The sequence below is a fragment of the Podarcis pityusensis genome (genome assembly GCF_964106645.2).
Source record: "Podarcis pityusensis genome assembly, chromosome: 5".
Taxonomy (NCBI): domain Eukaryota; kingdom Metazoa; phylum Chordata; class Lepidosauria; order Squamata; family Lacertidae; genus Podarcis; species Podarcis pityusensis.
This window is the reverse complement of record NC_138032.1, coordinates 50,402,304-50,425,734: the sequence shown is the minus strand read 5'-3', so window position 1 is coordinate 50,425,734 and position 23,431 is coordinate 50,402,304. Positions and strand designations below refer to the sequence as shown.

The following is a 23,431-nucleotide window of genomic DNA, read 5'->3' as shown; positions in this document are numbered from 1 at the left end:
AAAGCCAACAAGTAGTGCTACCTCTTGGACTGGTCATAAGGAAGAATGCAGGTAGCTGGCAGGTGGCTGAGGGCAGATTGAGGTTGTTGGGGCAGAATCCTATCCACCCAAATGGATCAGCGTTCTCTGGTTAAGTTATTTTGTCATTGTCTGGATTCCAAGAGTTGTCTTCTTAATGATACCTTGTTGGTGCGGATTGGATAATAGGTTTTTTTTGAACCTTTTAGTGTAAGCAAAAGAATGACACTTGCTGCTTATGTATGATTCATCACTTGCACAGTTCCATTTGTCCTTGTGTCATAATTTCTACTTGGCCAGAAAGTTAAATAAAAAATAAGGCACATTTAATATTTTTGTAAAAAATTTGTCCCACTTTTTCAGCTTTTGTGTGTTCTGCATCTAAGCCAGGCACCCCCAATCTGCAGCCCTCCAGATGTTTTGGCCTACAACTCCCATGATCCCTAGCTAACAGGACCAGTGGTCAGGGATGATGGGAATTGTAGTCCAAAGCATCTGGAGGGCCAAAGCTTGGGGATGCCTGATCTAAGCTTTTTAAGATGCTTTATTTGCCTTTAATTTTTGTGGAACAGTGTCCCTTGTTTTAGAATATAGGGGTGGGTAGGGTTTTTACTGTTTTTCTGTTCTACTGATTTGTTTTTTGGTTTTTTTGGGGGGGGGGTCGGTTACACAGATTCTGCAGGATTTTATAGAGTTTCAGAGATGTACAAACTTACCAAAGATTATAGTGCGACAAAATAAATGTGTGTTGCAACATAAGTGGCAGTGACTCCATCACAATTTTTTTCATATGACTTAAATACTATTATTCATCTCCATCCATAGTAAGACTTCTCCCTTGTTACACTTTGTTGCATCCATATAAATTTTCCATTGGCATACAAAGAAGCTATGTCACCAACCTGTAATTAGTGTCTTCCACACAGGACAATACCAGTAGGTGGCTCTTTGTAGGACTGTCAATCAAGGCTTTATTGTAAACAGTTCAAATTACACCAGCAACAGATAATACAGGCTGCTGATGAAATGTTGAAGATGCAGGTTCAGAAATTCTGTATAGTCTTTGATTAATCAGGTTTGAGACTTTGTTTATATGTCAGTATCACTTGACAGACAACTTAAAAGGCTTTTGTAGCACCTCACTTACAACTTTGGATTTTGAGAAGTCAGTACAGAAGCTGGAAGAGAAAATAGCAGAGAACATTAGTTTTCAGCTGGCAAGCTGTGGCCTACAACCTCAGGTGGGTCACACCACCAGTTCCAGGATGGTCTTTCGTAGACAGGGAGAGAGTGAGAGAGGAGGAGACAGAAGTGTACAATGAGAGTGCAAATGAGAAAAGTAAGTGTGAGTGAGTGAGTGTATAATAGAATCTTGGAGAAGACTTCAGCTGAGGGATTGCTAAATAGGAAGAGTGTTAGCATTAAGGTGTCAGGACTTCTGCAGTAATATATCCACAACACCAAGAGTAGGATGAAAGCAGTTTACAACTAACCACTAACTAATACAGTTTTTCGGACTCAACAAGCTGCCTCATAGCACCTGTGTTTTCATGTTAACTGGGCCTGCAATGATGCTATTGCTAGTTTTATTTTGTAAGTGAATACCCAGTGCCTGGGGTGGTCTTCATCCACCCCCTTTCATAAGTACTGTGTTACCTCAGTTGCCAGTTAATGTAGTGGTCTTTTTTGGGAAAGCTAATAACCCCAGTCTTGTAGTCCGAAAATAGAACTTCATTACTTAAAGATTAGGGAGGGTTCACCGAAGGCTGTGTGCTGCTGGGGTCTTATTTAGACATAATTGCTAATTAAAACATTAGTCGGCATTCCCTTCAGTGTTTTGTGCACTCATATGGATTAAATAACAGGGCACTGTAAATAGAAAGCAAGAAACCTATCAGAAGTGTTGTGGGTGGCGGGGGTTAAGGAAAAAGCATTTTGTCTTCCTAGCTGTTTTACTGCCATAAAACATTTTAAATGTGAAATTTGGGACTATAGAATTACCGGTACATTAATATACACCACACCTTTCAACTGTAAATAGAATAGATGTTTACACTCCTGTAAACTAAGCAAATCTACAAAAAGGGAAGGAGGGAGAATTCAAAGGTTGAAACATAAGCAAAGTGACAGTCTTTTTATGTCCCATTAATTCCAATAGACTAAGTTAAGGACATGTCTTCCTATATCCTCTCCTTACTCATGATCAAGAAATTGGCTGCAGTCCATTTCAGCCCATAATATGGCATATAGTCAAATGAATGTCTATAGATTCCTCAGTTAGGACAGCTGAATTAAAACCTTTATTTGTTTCTATTGAATAAAACTATTTCTGTGCCACCATATCATTAAATATGAGAGCAATTTACAATGTTAAAACATAAAATACCATTTAAAAGTGCCAATGACTGACTATTCATGATAAAAATTCATCAGCTGCAGGGCACTGTCATGAAAAAGTCTTCAGAAGATGCCTGAAAGTTAAAAGTGAGGATCTCCTGGGAAAGTGTTCCACAGCATCACTAAATAACCGTCTTCTAGTTGAGGCTGGTCTGGCCTCTGTAGCTCTGTAAAATATTTAAAATGAGCAACTATTCCAAATTGGGGGGTGGGGGATTCTCTGCATCCCTAATATTACAGTGAACATTTATACTTTAGCATGCTAGCAATATTGACTGACATGACTTCCTCAGAATTATTTGGTTAAAGAGCTGTTGAGTTTAGATGGATTCAGAAATGAATGTTAGTCTGACACAGTTCTTTTCTTATTATCCCTGCCCTGCTTCTGGTATTTTCTTACTTTGTATGAAGTGTACATCACATTGCAAATGGCCTATGAAGCCTGTTTTTATGTGATCCCCTCTTTCAGATTCTGAAGAGGTTACATCCCAGGAGTGTTTGAACACATGCTTTTTAATGAAAGTGTAGATTGACTGTCAGGCTACTGAAGCAGAATGCAGTTCACAGGAATCTAAAATATTTGGCTATGGGTGGAAAGCCTACAGGTGTGGCAGGGGTATCACTTAAGCCCAGTGGATCTGGCAAATCACTACCAGTGGAGCTCTTATCACAAGTGTGAGATCATTTAGTGCAAGCTATGGTTTGACATTGCTTCTGTTTTCCTTAACTGCTTTCCCCATCGCTCCCTAGTGAGTGTCATACATATTTTTTTAAATGCATCTTTTTGGTTAAAGCTCTGTGAGAAGCTGGACAAATCTGAAAGAAAGTCTTGTGCATATAATTTCTCATTATTTTTACAGTGGCGCATCCTCAGGAGCCTCACCATTCCACAGAGAAGCCAGTCATCCACTGCCATAAATGTGGGGAGCCATGCAAAGGAGAAGTGCTTCGTGTCCAGGCCAGGCATTTTCACATCAAATGCTTTACCTGCAAAGGTACTGTGATGCTCATTTTTCTTACAAGCTTATGAACTGGCCCCATCAAATTGTTCACTTACCTTTTTTCATCCAAAAAACATTGTAATGTATTATTTGCTCTGGCTACCCACTATGCGAGTGCAGATGGGATCTAGATCCAATGAAGAAGAATCTCAGAATCTCAGAACTATCTCCAAAGTGGGGGGGGGGGGAAGAGCACCACTTGTACAGGCAAGTGAGTGGTATGCAGTGGGTGGTAGACTGTCTAAGGTGATTTACCTAGTTAAAAATCCCTTCAGCTGATTACTGAGTGGTTTTGACCCTGGGCTTATTCACACTAACCTTTTGCCCCGCTCTTGTGTGTGATGCGCTTGGGTAACTGACATAGAAAATAACAGATTGACTAGACCTGAGCATCTGTGTGGGAACAGTATTGCAAGGGAGTGTACATTCTTCCAAGAATTTTACAAAGAAAACTATTACAAAACAGTAGGATGGCTTGGGAAAAGGGAAGCAGGTATGTTTCATAAAGCAGTCCTGTACAGACACCCATGCCTTTTAAAAAAAAGTTTATCTCACCACCCCCGCCCAACAGAAAATCTGTTCCTCCTCTTCAACCCTCCCTACTCCAGTCTATTACACATGGATGGGATGTTGCCCTTGCATGAGCATAGCACAATAAAATGTGCTTGTGGCCTGCTTTCAGTGTTCATTGAGAAGAGTCCAGTGTTTCTAGCCCTGAAATCATATGATTATGGTTTGAGATGCAGCATGGTTTTTCTTCCCTGACTATAGCTTACATCTCAAGAATTGTTTAGACTGTGATCTCTCAGATATGACAATTTTCATCAGAATCATCAGCTGGGAGACCTCCATCTGCTGTGACAGTGACATACAGAAACTTGCTGCACATATACGCTCTCACTCTCCCAGTTCAGGCATCATGATCAAACTGCAGCTTGGCCATTGGGAATGTGCTGCGGGCACACATGCTCTGCTCTACCCTTTCGTAAGCTGACCCTTTCCTCCACTCTTCTGGTTTGCAATAACCATGATTTGTTCTGACATTCAGATTGTACCCATAGTTTGTCCAACCAGCAGTAGTTTGTCTCCAAACCAGAATAAGATAATTTTAAATGGTAGTTTCTGGTTCTGGTTTACAACAAACTATGAGCCACAATTAACTACTAGTTTCCCTCACACAGTTAAAGTTACAATGGGTAACTTTAGTGAGGACAAGTGCCCTCATGCTAGATGGCCAGCGTCTGCCGCGGGAAGCCTACTCTTCTCTCCCATCATTTCATGGAAAGTATAATGCTTAAAAAAAGCTGCAGAGAGCAGTTTGCCAAAACAGAGCAATAGTTACCATGAATGAGGATGGGCCCCCCCATATTAACTCAATATATATGTGTGTTTTAATTTGCATGTTGAAGGCAGCTACAAAATCAACATGGTACAAAGCAGTTACTCTTAAGACAATGTACATGAATGTATTTATAAAATTTGGATTTCCTTGGGAAGTATATCAGTCAGCCTTTGTCCAAATTGCAAAGCAGAACACACCTCCAACTCTTCTTTTGATTTTTGATTTTTCTGTGCTGCCTCTTGCATAAATCAATGGGATGAAAGTGGCTTGTCCCTTCAGTCTCATTAGGTGTCTTTCTTTTGTTTGAATGCCACTTTAAATTTGTCATTCACCAAGGTGATAGCAAGCCTGGAGACTATCTTTCAAGATCCTCCTGAAATGCTTAGAAGTTGACTTTCCCCAGTTAAAGTGGAAATATTTTGCTTAAGAAAAAAGCCTGTGGAGGTGGTGATGATGTCATTTATCCAATATAGTGTCTAAGCTCCACTCTCTCTCTCACCTAGGATTATTTTGTTCTCCCAATGCAAACTATTTATTCTAGATTATTTAGTCTAGATGCTTCCTTTCCAGCGTAGCTAGGCTAACGTTCTGTCTCAGTGATCATAAGTACTAGGTGCACTTTTAAACCTAGTATATAGTACAAGATTCTGTCACATCATTTGCTAGAAACCCAAATGCTCAATGTCAGGACATTCTCTTTTTTGTAAGGGTCTTGAAAATGCCATGATTCTCTAATTATAAGACACAGTTCTTACACGCATATACACAACTTTTATAAAGGCTGCAGTGAGCACTTCTTCCCTTTGCATCTGGTCCCCTGGGTGGATAGATCAGACACTTCTGTTGATGAAGCTTGTGATATTACTGGCAGTCAGGCATTGGTCAACAGCACTTTGTCAGGCAGCCAAGCAGTACCCTCGGGGGCTATATAATATTAATTTTGCAAGGAACACTATAAATAACTACTCTGCTGAAAGTGATTTTAGTTGAGTAATGTAGACAAACCCTAATAGACAAAAATACAGTACAAAAATAATATAATCATGAGGATGAAATGGACTACATAGAACAGAGTTAATAGATCTTATGCATGTTTACTCAGAAGTAAGTTCCCTTGTGTTCAATGGAAATTACACTAGGCGCACAAGATTACGGCCTTACAGTCTTATCTATGTTTCCTCCTAAGGATATCAGTGTTTTAAATAAAATAAAAAGAAGTAAGTCCTGCTTATTTTAATAGGGTGTATTCTCAGGTGTGTATTAGTATGTAGTCAAATTATTATTATTATTTCATTTTATATACATTATAACAATTATAACAACAGATGAAAATTAAAAGATCAAAAACAAAGCTATAAAATAGGAACATAGAAGGAACTTACATTTGACTTTGTTTTGAGGAGTGTTCATGTTACCACCTCAGTGGAAGTGTGGCAGGGGATACAGGATCACATCCATGCCAATGTCTATATGTTAAAACTATATCAGAAGGAGTTCTAGTCATATAACAATGTATGTGCCCACATAGAGATTCTCTTTGCAATGAAGAACCATGGCCTCAATCCACATTACTCCTTTGCTAGCACTCTGTGTGTATACATTAGACTAGAACCCCTGTTTTGTGGGTTTTTTGTTTGGCTTTTTGTTTTTGTAAAACTGACTAGGGTTCCTATTATGCAGTTTGAATACATGATATCAGAAGATCATGGTGTCGGTTGTCTATGTGACTCTCTGCAGCCTTCTTTTAATATGCGGAAGCGGTTATGTGAACTACGTTTGGATAACTGTTCTGCCTTCAATTCCTGTTTGTATGTTCCTGAACTGTTGCATTGTATTACCTTCTCACTGGATTAGCCCTGGTGGCTGAGAAGTATGCTTCCCCTCACAATCTCTTTCTCTCTCCAGCTCTACCTGATATAGTCTTTAGCAGCTTTGCTGGCGGCATACAAATAAAATTATGTATGTATGTATGTATGTATGTATATATTTCTTTTAGAGTTCCTGTTACAGGATTTCATACCTGCTGGCATCACTGACCGCCCCTGATGTAGTTTAATAGAATATATTATCTTTCCAACTTGGTGGATAACTTGTTTTGCTATGGATGGCTGTTAATGAAGATGTTTAAAAGCTGCTGACAGATTAATAATTTGCAATGCGAGCAGCCCAAGCAGTCACATGGAGAAGGGTGAATAACCTCTCCAAGGGTAAAAGAAATTTAGATGTGGCTCTGCATTATAATGTGTAAGAATAGATGATGTTACTTTTGCCAAATGAATGTTGTGCTTGTAGCTTTTTATTTTTTTAAAATAAGGTGAAGCATTCACCTAAACTGAGTATTTGATTAGAAAGCTGTTCCACTGCTGACAGACTGCTCTGATAGTTTGCCAGACATGAGATTGACGCTACACTTGTCAGAATTAATCAGACTGACACCCTGATCCTAAACACATTAGTTAGAACAAAGCCAAGTCTCTCTAAAAATCAGTAGGATGTACTTCTATATAACACGTTCAGCGTTAAGGATTTTCAACACATGCTGAAATTTCAACAGGACAGATACATTTATTGTGTGATAAGTGATGTATTCCAAACTATTTCCCCATCTCCAAATTTATACAGGAAACTGCTCTGCAGTTTTTCGTTTGGGGAAAGATGCATATTTTTTTTACATGAGCATATTCTGTTGCTCCCAAAGAAGAGTTTGCAGCCACTCTGCTCTTTGCTTGGCTTTCTTTTTACCCCTGCACTATTCTGAATTAAGTCAAGGTTTGACTTAGCATGCCTTCTGAATTGGAGCTTGTGGTTAAGCTTTCTTCTCACTAACTGTGAGCTGTAGCAGAGGTTTGTGTCAGCAAAACTCTCAAACCTGTTCTCAGGTGTGCTGAGATCGTCAGAAGTGTAATAGCATCCAGGCTGTAAAAATCAATCTTGCTATCTTTTAAAGTATTAATTTAAAATTATATCATTTGCTGAGACTGTTCTTTGAAGAAAATTATGTGACTTGACCGAAGGTCTCAAAATGAGATGAACAAAATACAGTGTGTGGGGTGGGTAAATAACGTTTTATTCGCGGAGGCTTGGAGAGAATCTTCGTGGTTTTTAAAATGTCATTTATTTACAATGCTTTCTTTTCTGCAATTTCTTTTCTGTTGTTTACTTTATTGCAGTGCTCCCCCCCCATCTGCCTACTTCATCAATACAGTAGTTGAGATCGAGTCTAATGGCTTTCTAGAAGTGACAGTATGTCTTTCTCCTCTGTGTTAAAGACAAATAAATCAGCAAATCCTCTTGAGACTCCCAACAATAACATTCCAGTATTATTATAACCCCTGAGCCTAGAAGTAGCCCTGAACTATTCTGTACCAGTTGAAAGCGGTCTGCATCCATTGTGTTTTTATGCCAGTGCTCTATGATCAGAGACACTACGGCTATTTCTAGCTCTTGCTGAATGCTGATAAAGAACCAGCTAGCTAGAAATAGTGGTGCTTATCCTTAAGGAAGTGAACTCTTCATGATGATATGCAAAGAATCTCAGTCATTCAGCTATTGACCACAAGCTATACTTAAAGAGGGGGTAGTTAACAACTTTGTTTTAAAGTAGCAGTTTTTGAGGTTGCATAATAACAACGACTACTTCCTACTTGGGGAGTATTATTCAAAATGTGCATGTTTATTTTCAAAATACTAAACTCTTAAGCATTGCTATATACAAACTTCATTTATTAGATTGTCTGCAAAATATTAATGTTTATCTTATTTGCGTTTCTGGATATGTCCAAAGGATGTGGCTCTTCTTCAGTATATATCTCGGAGATGTGCTCTCTATTTCAGAGTCCCTAAGATCAGTAGCCTGAGTTGGAGGAGCTTCTGACAAATCAATGGTTCTATTGCCCTGACAAAGCAGAAGTCTAGACTTGGAGTATTTTTTCCATGTCTGCCAATCCAGCAGCTTCATAGTTCCTGCCAGTCAAAAGGGTTAACATTGCACACCCATTCTCCATTCTGCACATGATGAAGACTCTGTAGCCTGAGAAATCACAATTGACACTATCTCTCACTAGTCCAGTTTCCCAGCTCTGGGGCTCCTGCTTCAAACAGTGGAATCTTCCAACAGTCTTCTTTGTGAAACAAAAACAGTCCAATCTGATCACAAGCCATTAAATGGTCACAATCAAATTAGTACCTCCAAATAACAACTATGAGAAGCTGTGGAAGACCTTCTTGAAGACTAAAGTATGTCTTCTTTGCAGGTTAATTACCGTAATTGCCTTTTGTTTGGAAATGAACATAAATTAATGACAGAATGGTAGGACAAACTTATTGTCTATCACCTTCTGAGTTGTGTAGACTTTTCTTTTCAAATGTACCTCCATTATTAATTTAGTTCTTCTCCTCTTGGAGGCCATTAAGAACTGGCTGCCCCATGAATAAGCAAAGCAACAGCAGCCAGGAAGCCAAACTGCCATAATCACAATTTTCACTTACGGCTGCTTCACCAGCTGGGACACCTCAGTCAGTGGATGCCAGGACAATGGTAGTCACCTGTCTTTGGTTACTCCACTCCGTTCTGTTGGAGGCAGAGTTATGCATGTCATGCCCTGTGCCCCCTAAGCTAGCCTCCTACCCTCAGTGCAGTGACTATCATGTCACCAATTACAAAGTAAAGATTCAACTTCCAGTCCAGCCAGCTTCTGTAGATGGACTAGGAGGGTGCCATTTTGTCTTTTGTCTCAGGAAGCAGAATGTTTTGGATTGGCCCTGGAAGGCACTAGTGAGATTAAGTGTCAGCATCACTACTTCTTTATATATGCCATATGCCGTTTCTGCTATTTTAATGTTGTTCTTATCAGTTGTATGTAAGCCACTCTGGATTTTTTGTCTTCTGAAGAGGGAGACAAAAAGGCTTTCAGTAAATAACAATGAGGGCATTTCTCGGTAGTATAAACACGCTTGGAAGCTCGTATCATCTTCACTTTAGGATCTGGGATTTCTTAAACTCTTAACTTCAATCTAGAGTTACTTTGTAAAAAAATGACTTTGAACTGGATCAGCTGTACTTCATGAAAGAAGAAAAACTGGAATCCATGTTAAGCAGACTCGTTAGCAACCATCTGGAATGTGGCTGGACTGTTAGATCTTTTGACCTTTGCTCTGTCAGCCAGCTTTATCCAATAACTCAAGTAGAGAAAACAACGTAGAAAATTGAGTTGGGTGCTGCAGTGGGGATGTCAGATAAAAGGAACGGAACATTCTGTCTTACAATATCTTGTGAATGTAATGTGAATTATAGTGTATCAAGTATATAATATAACTAACAATTATTATTTTTTTTAGTCCCATCTGTTGTTCTTTGAAGAAATTAATGTGGCTTGGCTGATAGCCTCCATGAGATGAACAAAATTTGCAGCATGTGTGAGACAAAAATTGATAAGTTCTCAGGCTATAAGAATCTTCTTCAAATTAAACCTTATTTTATTCCTGTAAGCTTTAAGGTTGACAAGTGTGGGCAGTTCATTATCCTTTATAGTGGGAAAAAAATCTTGTTTTATTAGTGGAATAAGAAAGAAATTACACTTTAGAATTTTGAAGTAAGGCTATTAAAAACTTTGACTGATGGAGAATGTGATATTTTACCAGTAGGTACAGGCTAAGCTGGCTTCTACAGTGCTCAGTTTTTCTTAGACTTGGAAATTGTACTGGACCAGACTCTTAACATATCCACACTGATTCACTGTATATGTGGTTGGCTTTACACCTGGGAGAGTTGAGGTCATGTTTGAAGGAAGCAAATCACAAGCTTGGGTTCAGATGACACAACAAGCCACACTCTGGTTTATTATGGCAGTAGCAGAAGCAAAAACCTTTGAGTGGTGTTCTTGAGTTTGCTGCTCCCTCATATTACGACATAGCTTGTTTTACACTATGAGTTATATGACATGTGAACCAGGGCCTAGGCCTGTGGAATTTTGACAAAGGTTCAGCCACCTCTCGAGATATGGTTGCCAAAATGGCACAAGGGTTCCTGTGATGGGAATGGGTGTTTATATCGAAGTTTGGATGACGGGCACCATTTGAATCAAGGTGGTGGACTGAAACATGATTTTAGTGTGACTAAATCCAAATGTTTGCCTCTGTGTATTATGATTGTAGCCATTCTTGTTTAATTGGTGGCGGTGGCGGTGGGGGGTGCATTCTGAAGACCCATTTGCAACATATATTGCTATTCATAGGAGACAATATAGACAATCAGTCAGGCTGTGTAACCACAGCAGTGACCAAGAAGGAATGATCGCTGGGAGGAGCACAGAAAGAAGAAACGCCATGGTACACCTGCATCAGCATGACTAGACACTTTTGTCTGCCCCAGCTGCAACAAAACATGTCTCTTCCATATCAGTCTCTACAGCCACAGCAGGTGCTGTAACTCTCCAATGGTTTGACTTAATCCCCCAAGTTGTACTCTTCCATTGTCTCTCAAGACAGATAGATGCTAACCAGGAGGCAATATTTCAGTAAGATTTACCTTTCCACTAAGCTGCAAAGGAAGTGGTCATGGTGTAAGTCCTCTTCGTGTAACTCTTGATGGCAGACATTTCTTTAGGACAATATAGCAAGACAGCATCCAGTGACTATTTAAGACTTTAGAATATTTTCATATTTAGGAATGTTGGCATGATCAGGAATCATAACTCACATAGCTCTCCAATTTGCTCTAAGCAGACACACAATCTGAATTTTCTTTTACTGTAGCATACATCACAGTTCCCTGACCCCTTCATTCTTTAATTGTTAGTCTCCAAACTGTATTGGGCATGGTGATCCAGAAAAAGAAGATGAAGCTTTTGCAACATATCCTTTGGGAGACAGTGGTTTGTTTTTGTTTGCTTGCTCTTCAATTAATTCAGGAGGCCCCTTACGTCTGTGACCTGTTTTGGCTTTTGCATCATACTTACCAGATGTTTCTGTGGGATACTATTTTAAAACTTGAGATACACTAAACTAAAATCAGTATTAATCTTTTAGTGAAGCCAGATTCCTGCAGGGCTCCCTCTCTGGACCATTCAAGCGCAGTTGTGATTATGTAGCTCTTTAAAAATAAAGCACATGAAGTACAAACACAGCAACCTTCCTGCAGCCTTTGTGCTGCTCCTTCTCTCCAGCATTGCATCAAACATTTCTCCTGACTTTTTTTTTTTACACGAACAGGACTAGCCCTTGCAGCAAGGACAGTTGCACTGTTTTGATGCGCTGTTTATCCTGTTCATGTTTTTCTTTTCCTCTGCAGAGATCAGAGAAGTGCACACGGAGCACTGAGGCAGTCTTCCGTTCAATTATTGGCTCAAGCCCTAACCTACTTGGCTTCAGCAATCGTCATCTAATGCAATTGGGCCATTTTATGGGCTGCTACCACTGGAACAGGGCTAGCATGAATTTAGCTCTAGATATACAATCCAGTGGTACAGTCTATCCTTGCACACTTGGAAGGGAGCCATGTGAGGAAGGGGAAGTAAATGTATAAGAGAATGGATAGTACCCCACTCTTAAAAAAAATATGAAAAGCCTTATGACTCCTTTCAAGTGAGTGATTTATTGTTTAATGCATGACATTATATTTCTCTTTCCAATGATTCTAAGACTTCTCATTTAATGCTAAAGTTTGGTATTCCCTCCCCCCCCATTGTATTCTCTGGTAGGTTAATTTTCCCTGAGTGATAATATGAAAAGTCTGTTCCACAGTGCACAGAACATTGATATGTCGCTGGGGAGTTGCTGCTGTTTTAGATGTGTGGCCATTGTTCTTTATCTCACAGGCTTTTTTGATGATCTACACATTGACTATAATTGGAGGCAAGTGGGGATATGTATTGGGAACAGAAAGTTCGTGAAAAGATTGCACGAGTTTCATTATTTAGTGTTTATGAAGGATGCTAAAAAAAAAGATTACTAATCAGGATTAAATGCAGGATATCCACTTTCCCATCTATAATTAAAAGTAATGTTTTAAACTGGCCTCAGACTCAGCTGGTCTCTGTATCAGAAACACATCTGGTTTCCAGTTGGCTATGAAATTGGTAAGTCGACTTTGCAAGCCTCTTTCCCAAAGATTTTAATTTAGAGCCTTCCATGCTATTGATTTATTCAATTCACAAGTAGTTTTGAACTCTGAATATACTGTTATCAGAAGCAGCTTACCTTTCTGTGGTTCTCTATCAATAAATTCTTCAGAGGGCAGACTGTCTGGCACCGCTGAGAATGACTTAATATCTTGGTAGCAGTATTTATGAACAGTATTGGACAGTAACATCATCAGTATATATTATTCTCACCTCTAATGGCTGCATTAGAAGACATAATTAGATTCAATTCATGAGGAAAGTATTCCAACAGAGCTCATTTAAGCTTTGTTGGGGGGGATGTAGAGAAACTTGGTGAGGAAGTTGATGAGGATGCAACTTTATTCTATACATGGCCCACCTCCCTTCAGCCTAAAGCTCTGCCGTCATTGTCTGTGATTATCCCATGCTGTGATATGGTTGGCCTCCTGTGGAATGGTGTCTGATGTAGCTGTTGCTGGATAGCCTCTGGACCAGATTGCCCACTTACCAGTAGAATAAAACACTGCACTGTGTACTACTGTATTCAATAAGTGTTGATAACTCTCTTAGTGATGCTTGAGGATATTTTTTTTTTGGGGGGGGGGGTTCCTCTCTATGCCAAGGTGACTCCCTACAACTGTGCAGAGTGCTCTTGGAGGAATCTCTGAAGGCCATTTAATGTTGTGCAGAAGGAGATGCCTTTTTTCTTTAATGGTGAAGAGAAGAAGGGATACAGGGGCAGGGGAGGAAACTGTGGCTAATCCATATCCCCTGAGACAAGTATCTGTGTGACCATAAACACTGTGATAAATACACATTTGTAAGCAAAATAAATTAAAGCCTTTTATTTTGGAGTTTTCAGGGGAAATGTTTTGCTTTTATACATTATGAAACATGATAGGAGGAATAGCCCCAATTTCTTCGGGAAATATGTGTTCTAAAGGAAATACCTTAGGGAGGCAAATATTTATGGCTTCCATAGACCACTTGACCAATTCAGTCATTAAAATGCAAGAGATTCTTTATTATAGCACCTGATTTGGATAAACAATGGTAAAACATTACTGCTCCAATATTTCAGAGTGTTCTACAGACATCTAGGCTTGTCTGTACTTGTAAAAGGGGCAATTTATATGTCACAAACTCAGAAGACAATCCACATTAATATCAGCTCCTGCTTGTCATGTTGGCAAGCAGGCAGATTGTACACAGCATTCAAATGCACAAGTGGGAGTAAACTAGAGAATCCCAGTTGGTGGTATTATGACTAAAAGGCTAAGATGAAAAGGTGATCTAAATTAGGATCAGACTGGCAGCAAGATTACAACCTGACTCTGACCTCGCTTGTGATCTTTCTCTCAATAGAATTACTCTAATTTTGAGTGATGAATGAAGGCAATGAAGCCAGAAGGTAGTAATTAGGTATCGACAATTAAAAAAACAATGATGGTATGTAATATAAAGACCCAGTTGTCTAATGGTCTAATGTGAAACAGTATCTGCAATGTGCTTGATGTGTGGCCTTATTCACCATAGTGTAGTTTCTTAGGCCACTTTCACATAGTTACATTAATTTAACCATTCTGAATCTGCTCCCAATGAGGGCAGATGTAGACAGCCAGTTTTTCATGTGATTTTTTAAAAATGTTTTACGTGTTAGAAATGGGTGAACGATACCAGTTATGATTTGGAAAGGCCCCGTTTTTCTAACCTTTTACTGAGAAGTCTCTCAACACTCGGAAAGGCTGAGCCTATTTGCGACCATTCCACCACCTCCCCCCTTCCCTCCTGCCATTTTCTCCCTACCCTTTGTGAAGGAAAACCAGCAGTAGGGATCTAGGAATTTGGTTTGACTCATAATTAGTGTGCCTATTCTCAATTATGGGCATTTGTTTCCCTCAGCTCCCAAAATTCACAACCATTCCTTATTTGTGGCATAATGTTGTGTTGACTACTGGCAATGTGGTTGGTGTGAAGGAAATTGCTAGCAAACACTTAAAAAAGAAAGAAAGAAACCCAGCAAGAAAAAAACACATAGGGTGATTTCAAATAGAGAAACAGCAGATAGGATTTCTATTTCTTCTGTTACTCTGCTCTACATTCTTCCCTCCCAAGGTAGCTTCTCCTTTAAAAACAAAGCACAGCAACAGGACTCAGTTACACACATTTGTGAAGAATGTGCAATTGTCCCTTGTATAAGAGCTCAGTTACAAACCAGTCAAGCAAAGAGGTGCTTCATATTGAACTGCTTCCAACATGGAAAACAGTTCTGTGTAGGAAGAGGCATGAAATCTTCTTTGGATTTGCTGTGTCTGACCATAACTGCAGCTGAGAAGCACTGGGAGGCAAGAACTAAGCATATGTAGAAAAACAGACATGTGTGACAATCTTATGTGCGACTTTAATATTTTTTCCTGTACAGAAGTAGATGTTATAATAAAAGTTATTCAGTGTATAAATTTACCTACGGTAGCTAAAGTACTCTTGTGATAGACTTTAAAATGTTAGCTTTTCTTGTTTCTAATGTCATAGACGGTGAGAATATCACAGTTAAGGTTAGTTACTTCTGTCTCTCTGAACCAAATATAGCCTAATTAGGGATCTGTTTGCAATGTGCTGACATTAGCACATTCTATAGGGTCATGGCTTGCAAGTGAATTCAACATTAGCAGGATGATGGATGTTGAGTTACCTGTATTTGCTGCAGTCTGCAATTAGATTGCAGAGGGCCTCAAAAAAGAAGAGAGACTCAAATCAGGAATATGAGAATATGAGGACAGTAAAATGACTTTATATGAAGGCTTTATGTTGAAGATACCAAAATTTTGAGGTTCCATGCTTCTTTTCTCTTCATCTGGTGCCTTCTACGTTATTTTTCTTCTTCTCTTGTTCCAGTGTGAATCAGCATGCTTTTCCCCCCAAAGGTGTAGATAAGATTATTTTTTAATAGTAATTGAGGCATTTGGTGAACTCAGAAAGGACCTTGGTTCCCAGCAGAAGTACCTGAGGTCTCTGGAAAACAAATTAAATTTTGAGATTGACAGTAGCATTTCTATTTCAAATAGGTTTATTTTATTTATTTATTATGTTTTGATTCACTTGAATACTTAAGGCAGCTCTTGTTCTCCATAGATAATAAGGTGCAGATTGGTATACTGGTTGGTACTTATCATGGGCAGGAGGAATTGCAAGCCTAAGTGGATTGTGCGTCATGGTCCCAATCCTGATCACTCTTCCATGTCTGGCTGCTATTTAAAAAAATCAGTAGGCATGTCAGGTTGAATGCAACCACACATCTAGTTATGTCCTGGCTTCTGTCCAGCCCACAATGACAGGGGCTCTTCTTTGACAGTAAGGAAGAAATCTGTCTTCAGGCAGAAAAGAGATACAGGATCAGCAACAGGTAATGAGTCCCAGCAGCTCTTGGGCTAAATGACAGGAAATCTGAGGCTAGAAATTGGTCCAAGGTTAAGAAGTCCCAAAATCAAGGCAAGGAGTTCAGAACTGCAGAGAAATGACAGACTTATCCCAACAGGTTGGCACGCCCTTCCCTGCTGAGGCCAGTGAATTACTTCTACCTTCTGCTTGCTCTGATTTAACCAGCTATTGATCCATAAGAGGCACCTCTGTCTCTTCTCTTTCTCCATCCAGAACTGAAACAAAGCGTCTGGTGAAGAATGCTTTGTTGACTTTCTTATACTGGAGGAGGAGGAAGTAGGAGGAGGAGGTGAACAGGACCAAAACTCATGGGCTTTAACCAGTGCTCATTTGTGAAGGCAGACTTGAATGATCACAGACCCCTTTCTGTGTTTTTCTCCAAAAGTTCTCTCAGGCTGCCATCTTAAGTATTTGATTCAGTGATTCTGCTTCTGTTGTTGTAAGCCCTTTCCTGTTCCTGGGGCCTTCATAAATGTTTGACTTTGCTGCTTTCCAGAGCTATCCTTAAGTGCCTCACAGTGTCTTTTCTAGGGAAGCGGTTCTAATAATATAATGGTGGAATTTCTTTTGTCCATTCAGGAGAAGAAAAGTCCTGCCAGACATGCTACCTATTCTTGTATAGTTTTTGATAGTGTGATATACATTCTTAGTAATGAGTCTGGATGCCTGCCTAGAGAGTACGTACTGATATTAGCTTCATCAAGCAAGAATAATGTGTAACTGCTTTCACTCTTGATTAACTGTTAGACCTGGGTGTGGGGGAACTGCAGTAGAATGACACACACACCCTCCAAGCTGTATTGTATTGAAATTAATTAAATGAACTGTGCTTTCTTTTGTAACAATTGATTGTAGACCCTTGTCTGTCTTGACTCCTTCTGTTTGACATGAAAGGTACAGTTGAGATAGTCAAAAAGATGAAAAGTGACACCAACCACTCATACGATGGAGATAGCCTGTTTTAAAAATGCACTGAAGAGCTTCTTTAAATCTTGAGGGAAATACGTGTTGACATAATGATTGCTACTGCACAGTTGTGTAGAGTGGAATAAATGTGGCTGAATCCCATGTTTGTACAGGAATGACAAATGCAGCTGTACTTACCCTACTGGATCTAACTTGTCTATCTCGGAGTAAAAGTCACCTGCTATGGCAGCATTGGGATGGGTGTGTGTGATTTATCTGCCTTGTTGGTTCCTGCTGTTGGTGTTGGCAAGATGTTAAAAACTAAATTGTTCAGTCATTTACTCATGTCATATGGGGTTGCTGTCTTCTCATTGGACTCTCCTTGTTCTCAGTATGAAAGATAATATGAGGTTCCTGTTGATCTGGTATGGTATTGTATTACAAAATGCCTGCAATGGGTAAGGATGGGTGAGTCTGTCAACTTGGCTGTTTCATTTTGGTCATTTCATTGCAGCAGTTTGCATTTTTAAAAAATGTCCTCACAAATATTGTCAGCATCTTAATGTGAATTTTTCTTAATAAATATTTTTTTGTATGTAGTTTTGCCTACTGTACAAATTTTTGCAAGCAGTTTTTATCTAATGTGCATGCTATTTTCATAAATATAGCCATTGCTATGTATTCTTTCCCATAATACATGAACTTTTGCCCACGTTTCTTTTGATTGGAGAACTGCATTGGAAAATTCAGAAAAGGGTGATTTTCAAAGGTTACATCTTAGATCATATACTATTTTAGGCTGTGCAAATTTGGTAGGTTCAGGTTATAATGTGACCCAAATGGATTCCCCTCCTCCCATCCCAAGCAGTGGGGGTTTGTGAGGGTTCATCTGGGAGCAGCTTCTAATATTATATATTTTTTCTGCAACTGTTTCTGGGATACCAAGCCATGCCACACAAGACTTACCCTTATTCGTATTCACAAATCAACCCCTGTGCAGAGAATTCCAAAGGCATAGCAGCATTACCATAACTCAGGCATCTGTAGACGCCAAGGCTAAGTTGTGATTTTCATCTCAGGAGTGATTTTGAAGAGCACTCTAGTGAATGAATGCTCCATCATCAGAAGTAGGATCACCTCAAATGAATCATGACAAGATGATATTCAAACTCATCCTAAGACAAGTGGGAGGGAAGTGAACACACAAAAGGTACCTGACAAACCACCTTAGTTATTTTCAACCTTATTATAGGCAAAAAAGAAAAGAAAAGAGAACTGTGATTAGAATATGTTCCTTTATGAAGTGTAAGTTTGCACTTGAAATGATGCTTTGTTCAGAAAGTATTGCAAATATGGCTCACATATAATCTTTTGCTTCTTTCATCAAATAAAGTCTTGTTGGATCTCCTATCACACTTCACATTTTTCTTGTCCATGAAACCCAAGCTGCCGTTGCCGTCTCTGTTTCTACAGCTGTGCCCTGGAGTGTGCATAGCACCATTAGAAACTATTGCATGTTACCTAAATGTGAAAACCAGTTCAGTTGGTTATTGATCAGGTATACAATTCAGTTCCATATTGCTCTTACTAGGAGTTGCTACAAAAAATATTAACATCAAGTTCTTCATAAGCAAGATACCTAATAGAACTGGAACCACGCATGGAATCACAGTGGTACCTCGGGTTACAAACACCTCGGGTTACTAACACTTTGGGTTACAGACTCCGCAAACCTGGAAGTAGTACCTCGGGTTAAGAACTTTGCCCCAGGATGAGAACAGTAATCATGCGGTGGCGGCGCAGAAGGAGGCCCCATTAGCTAAAGTGGTACCTCAGGTTAAGAACAGTTTCAGGTTAAGAACGGACCTCCGGAACAAATTAAGTTTGTAACCAGAGGTACCACGGTATTACTTTTCCCACTGTCTTCTAGGATCGCATTTCATGACTTCAGTGTTCTGTTCCTGTGACACATTCATGCAGATGGTCAAAGCCTGCCCACAAGTTTTTTAATAGTTATTTGCTAATTGACTGGGCTTTCAGACATTATATATTACATTGTGTAAACAATGCATGGCCAAGTTAACACCGAAACAACATTTAAAATGGCCTAAGTTATTAGTGCTGATTATCTTGGATGGATACCAAAAAGGCAAGAGAGAGAAAAGAAGATGGATGTACTGTTTTGTAGTGCATGTGGCTGAGTTGTCATCCATACTTATTAACAAATCCTGACAGCTTCAAATGCCAGAGGGGGAAAGTGCTGAGCTTTTCTGCAGGGCGGGGGGCGGGGGAGCTCTGCTGGAGGAAGTGACCAGTGTTTTCTGTTTAGCAAGAGTGGGGGAGGACCTCCCAAACTGTGTAAGACTGCTGAAAAGCTAACTGTTTTGAGAGTAACACCAGCCAGCCCTAAAGTCCCTTAAATGGGACACACACTTAGAAATTGCTGCTGCTTCTCTGCTCTGATTATAAAGCTATTCCTCCTCTGTACTCTGTGTGAATTGAATGTGGGGCACGGCTATTAAAATCCAATTCTAGCCTGCAGAAAGGAGTAGGAAGAAATCGGATTCATCTGTGTGTTATGCCAGCCCACTGTTATAAATTTGGATTTGGTATCCAAATTTATAACAGCGTACTGCTGGGGAAAGTTCTCGGACTGTACCTTTCAATCCCCTCTCTGAGAACATGCGACTCGCAAGTGCATTTAATGAGGATTTGCCATCCCTGGGAAGGCTCTAAATTTGGACTGCTTTCATCTTCTGTCCTTACTCTAACTCTCTTTATAACCTGGAGCAGTGATCACTCCACAGTGGGTTCCTAGCTATGTATAAGCCAAAGTAGGAGACGGCATTCTATATACGTATTTCCATCAATTTAGGGAGTGTAGTATCATATCCATTTTTAGCAATGTGAGCTTTTATTAGCAGTTAAGGCATTAGAAATTACGAGTCCTTATCAGAGGTTTCAGTTCTGACTGACTTTTCCTGAGTAACAGAAGGCAATGCAAATTTATTTTGCCATTTGTGAACACAAATTATGTGAGCACCCCCACCCGACTTCTAGGGATGCTAGGGTGACCGCTTAAGCATCTCCCCCAAGAAAAAGAGAACCGTATCACACAGAAATAGGCTGAAAGGGGTCATAGCTTTTCATAAATTTGCACACATTAATTTATATGTACAGTTTAACATTTATAAATAATTAGTATCATTTAAATAGAAAGGGAGTACATCTCACTCTAGTGTGCAAGACTGTGCCGAAGTGCCCTGTGTGCCTGCTCAGTGTGAATACAGCCTCTTTATTTGTTACTTGATTTATATTCCAGCCTTCCTCCTGAAGGAGCCAAGGATTGCCCGATTATTAATGAATAATCATATTACTTTGTTTCCATGTGATGACCTGAGATGCATTTGTCTTATGATATACCCAGTACTACTTTGTTCTATATGGTTTGGTTTGTCAAACCATACTGCATTTTGGAAGGGTTTGCTAATTGTGATATCATGACCATAACAGTCTTGTTTTCCTCATTCATTTAATGCAATATTGGGATATTTCCCACGTACGGTACATGGACTTTAATAAAACCTTATGTACTTGGATTGCTTTTTGGGAAGGGGTTTGCATGGTTTGTTTTTCTGGATAATTAAGCAGAGTATTTTGGGAAACAGGAAAATCTGTGTAAAATGGTTGAAACCTTTGACCATTACTAATTTTTCATTATGCAATGTTGGCAAACTGAGCATTTAAAATTGATTTGGGATCCTGTTAACAACAACAACGACAACAACCCATCTGGCTGGGTTTCCCCAGCCACTCTGGGCAGCTCACAGCATATAACTAAAACATCAAACATTCAAAACTTCCCAATATGGGGCTGCCTTCAGATGTCTTCTAAAGGTCAGATAGTTGTTTATTTTCTTGACATCAGTAGGGAGGGTGTTCTACAGGGAGGGTGCCACTACTGAGAAGGCCATCTTCCTAGTTCCCTATAACCTCACTTCTCACAGTGAGGGAATAAGCAGAAGACCCTCAGAGGAGGACCTCAGTGTCTGGGCTGAACGATGGGGGAGGAGACGCTCCTTCAAGTATACTGGGCCAAGGCCATTTAGGGCTTTAAATGTCAACACCAACACTTTGAATTGTGCCCGGGAACACACTGGGAGCCAATGAAGATCCTTTAGGACCGGCGTTATATGGTCCTGGCAGCCACTCCCAGACACCAGTTTAGCTGCTGTATTCTGGATTAGTTGTAGTTTCCAGGTCACCTTCAAAAGTAGCCCCACACAGAGCACATTGCAGTAGTCCAAGTGTGAGATAACCAGAGCATGCACCACTCTGGCGAGACAGTCTGCGGGCAGGTAGGGTCATCCGGCGTACCAGGTGGAGCTGGTAGACAGCTGTCCTGGACACAGAATTGACCTGCACCTCCATGGACAGCTGTGAGTCCAAAATGACTCCCAGGCTCCACACCTGGTACTTCAGGGTCACAGTTACCCCATTCAGGACCAGGGAGTCCCCCACACCTGTCCGCCCCCCATCCCCCCAAAACGGTACCTCTGTCTTGTCAGGATTCAGCTGAAAGGCCACCAACATGGGATAAAATATCCCCTGCCACTCTTTGGAAACCATTTGGATCCATTAAGTGGCAGGGGCAGACCACCTGAATCAGTCCCACCTCCCTGCAGGGTTGCGGAGGGTCCAGTTGTACCAGGAGGTGATCCGACCATGGCACTTCTTTTGTGTCACTTCTACTTAATGTAAGATTACTCATGTCCATAGAGGTCAACACCAGGTTTATTCGATTGTGAGGGAAACTGTCTGGTCTTCCTTGTTACCCCAAAATATTTTATCCCTCAGTGTTACTCCACAACATGGGTGTATAATGATGAGTTATATCAGAATCAGAAGCAAAGCTGTGGTTGGAATTACTCCATTGTACATGCTGATTTTGAATTGTATTTGAATAATAATACATATAGGCTTATTAAAAACAAATTATTTATTGCTTACAATATGACCATGAAATAGTGATTAAGGTTGCATAAGTTGTTCAGATGCAGAGTATTCTGTAGCAGATTGGTTAGTATGCAGACTCCCTTTATAAAACGATGATGGTATATGCTAATCTGTGGGGAAATATGTTGCCCAATATGTCAAGCATAATGGGGTATGCTGTATATACTTGGTTGTTTTTTGTGTATATTCTTTAAGCCAACAAGACCAGCCTTATTCCAGAGCATCTTGTAACTGGAGATGACAGTGTCATCATTGTAAAGTAGCTTTGAGTTACAAAGAAATACTGTGAAGGAGGCTACTGAAGTCATCCTGCTGAGAGCCTCATAGAGATGATCTCTTGAAACGAGAAGCACTAGTGCATTAGCTCATTTGTGAAGCTAAGCTCCCAACTCATAAGAAAACATGACAAGGTTCATCTAGTCCAGCATTCTCATTTCAGACATGGCAAGCCAGATGCCTCCATCTTTCAACAAGATATAGCAATTTGTATTACCTACTGAGACGATATAGAGTGTAGTGAGGGGAATAGTGTTAGGTGACAAGCAGGAAACAATGACTTGTCCTTAGCTGTCAGCTCGTTCCTCTTTCAAATCAGGAGAGTAATTGTAGCTACTTCCTCGCTGGATTGCAGAGTTGTTAATATAAATGTGCTGACAGATGTTAAGAACTCAATACTTTGGTAGGATAACTTTGGTAAAACAGGGGGAGGGTAAAATATGGAATTCTGCAAAAGGGATGACTAGTATTTGACATGGATAGATTGTGGAGCCTTGGATTTGAATTTCTGGATAGGGCATAGACTAACTGGTTCTCTGCTTCACTCTGATTCTGTAAAGTGGTGAGAGTTCACATTAAAAATAATTTTAATGAGTGAATGAGATATTGATAATGAAATAGTTTGTATATTAAAAGTTCTACACAGTATGAATAGTAGCTAACTGGGTGATCCCTGAAGAACTGAATTGTTAAAAATCCACTGAATTAATTAGCAATGGGCCTACTTTCTGATATGCTTGAAATTGGTTTTGCAAACAGCAAGGCTGAGTTTTGTGGCCTTATCTTCACCAAAATTAAGATTGGGGTGGGGGAGAACTGACAGTTGCAGTTTGAATTTGTAATGATTTCTGCTTTTATAAACTAATATTATATTATAATATAATATGCAATAATATAACATGACTCCCCCACTGCTATAGATAGGCACTGGGATTTAC

At 39.8% G+C, this 23,431-nt stretch overlaps 1 protein-coding gene across 36 annotated transcripts in view; it reads left to right on the top strand.

Annotated features, from left to right (window-relative positions):
- ABLIM1 (actin binding LIM protein 1) overlaps positions 1 to 23,431 on the top strand; it is a 208,211-nt gene that overhangs the window by 96,333 nt on the left and 88,447 nt on the right. For all 36 annotated transcript variants that reach the window (XM_081005995.1, XM_081005994.1, XM_081006007.1 and 33 more), the window contains one exon: positions 3,276 to 3,410. Coding sequence is in view for 33 of the 36 variants with exons in the window: in XM_081006007.1 (XP_080862133.1) it covers positions 3,276 to 3,410 (135 nt within the window). In the remaining 3 variants the exon portion in view is untranslated. The remainder of the gene's footprint in view (positions 1 to 3,275; positions 3,411 to 23,431) is intronic.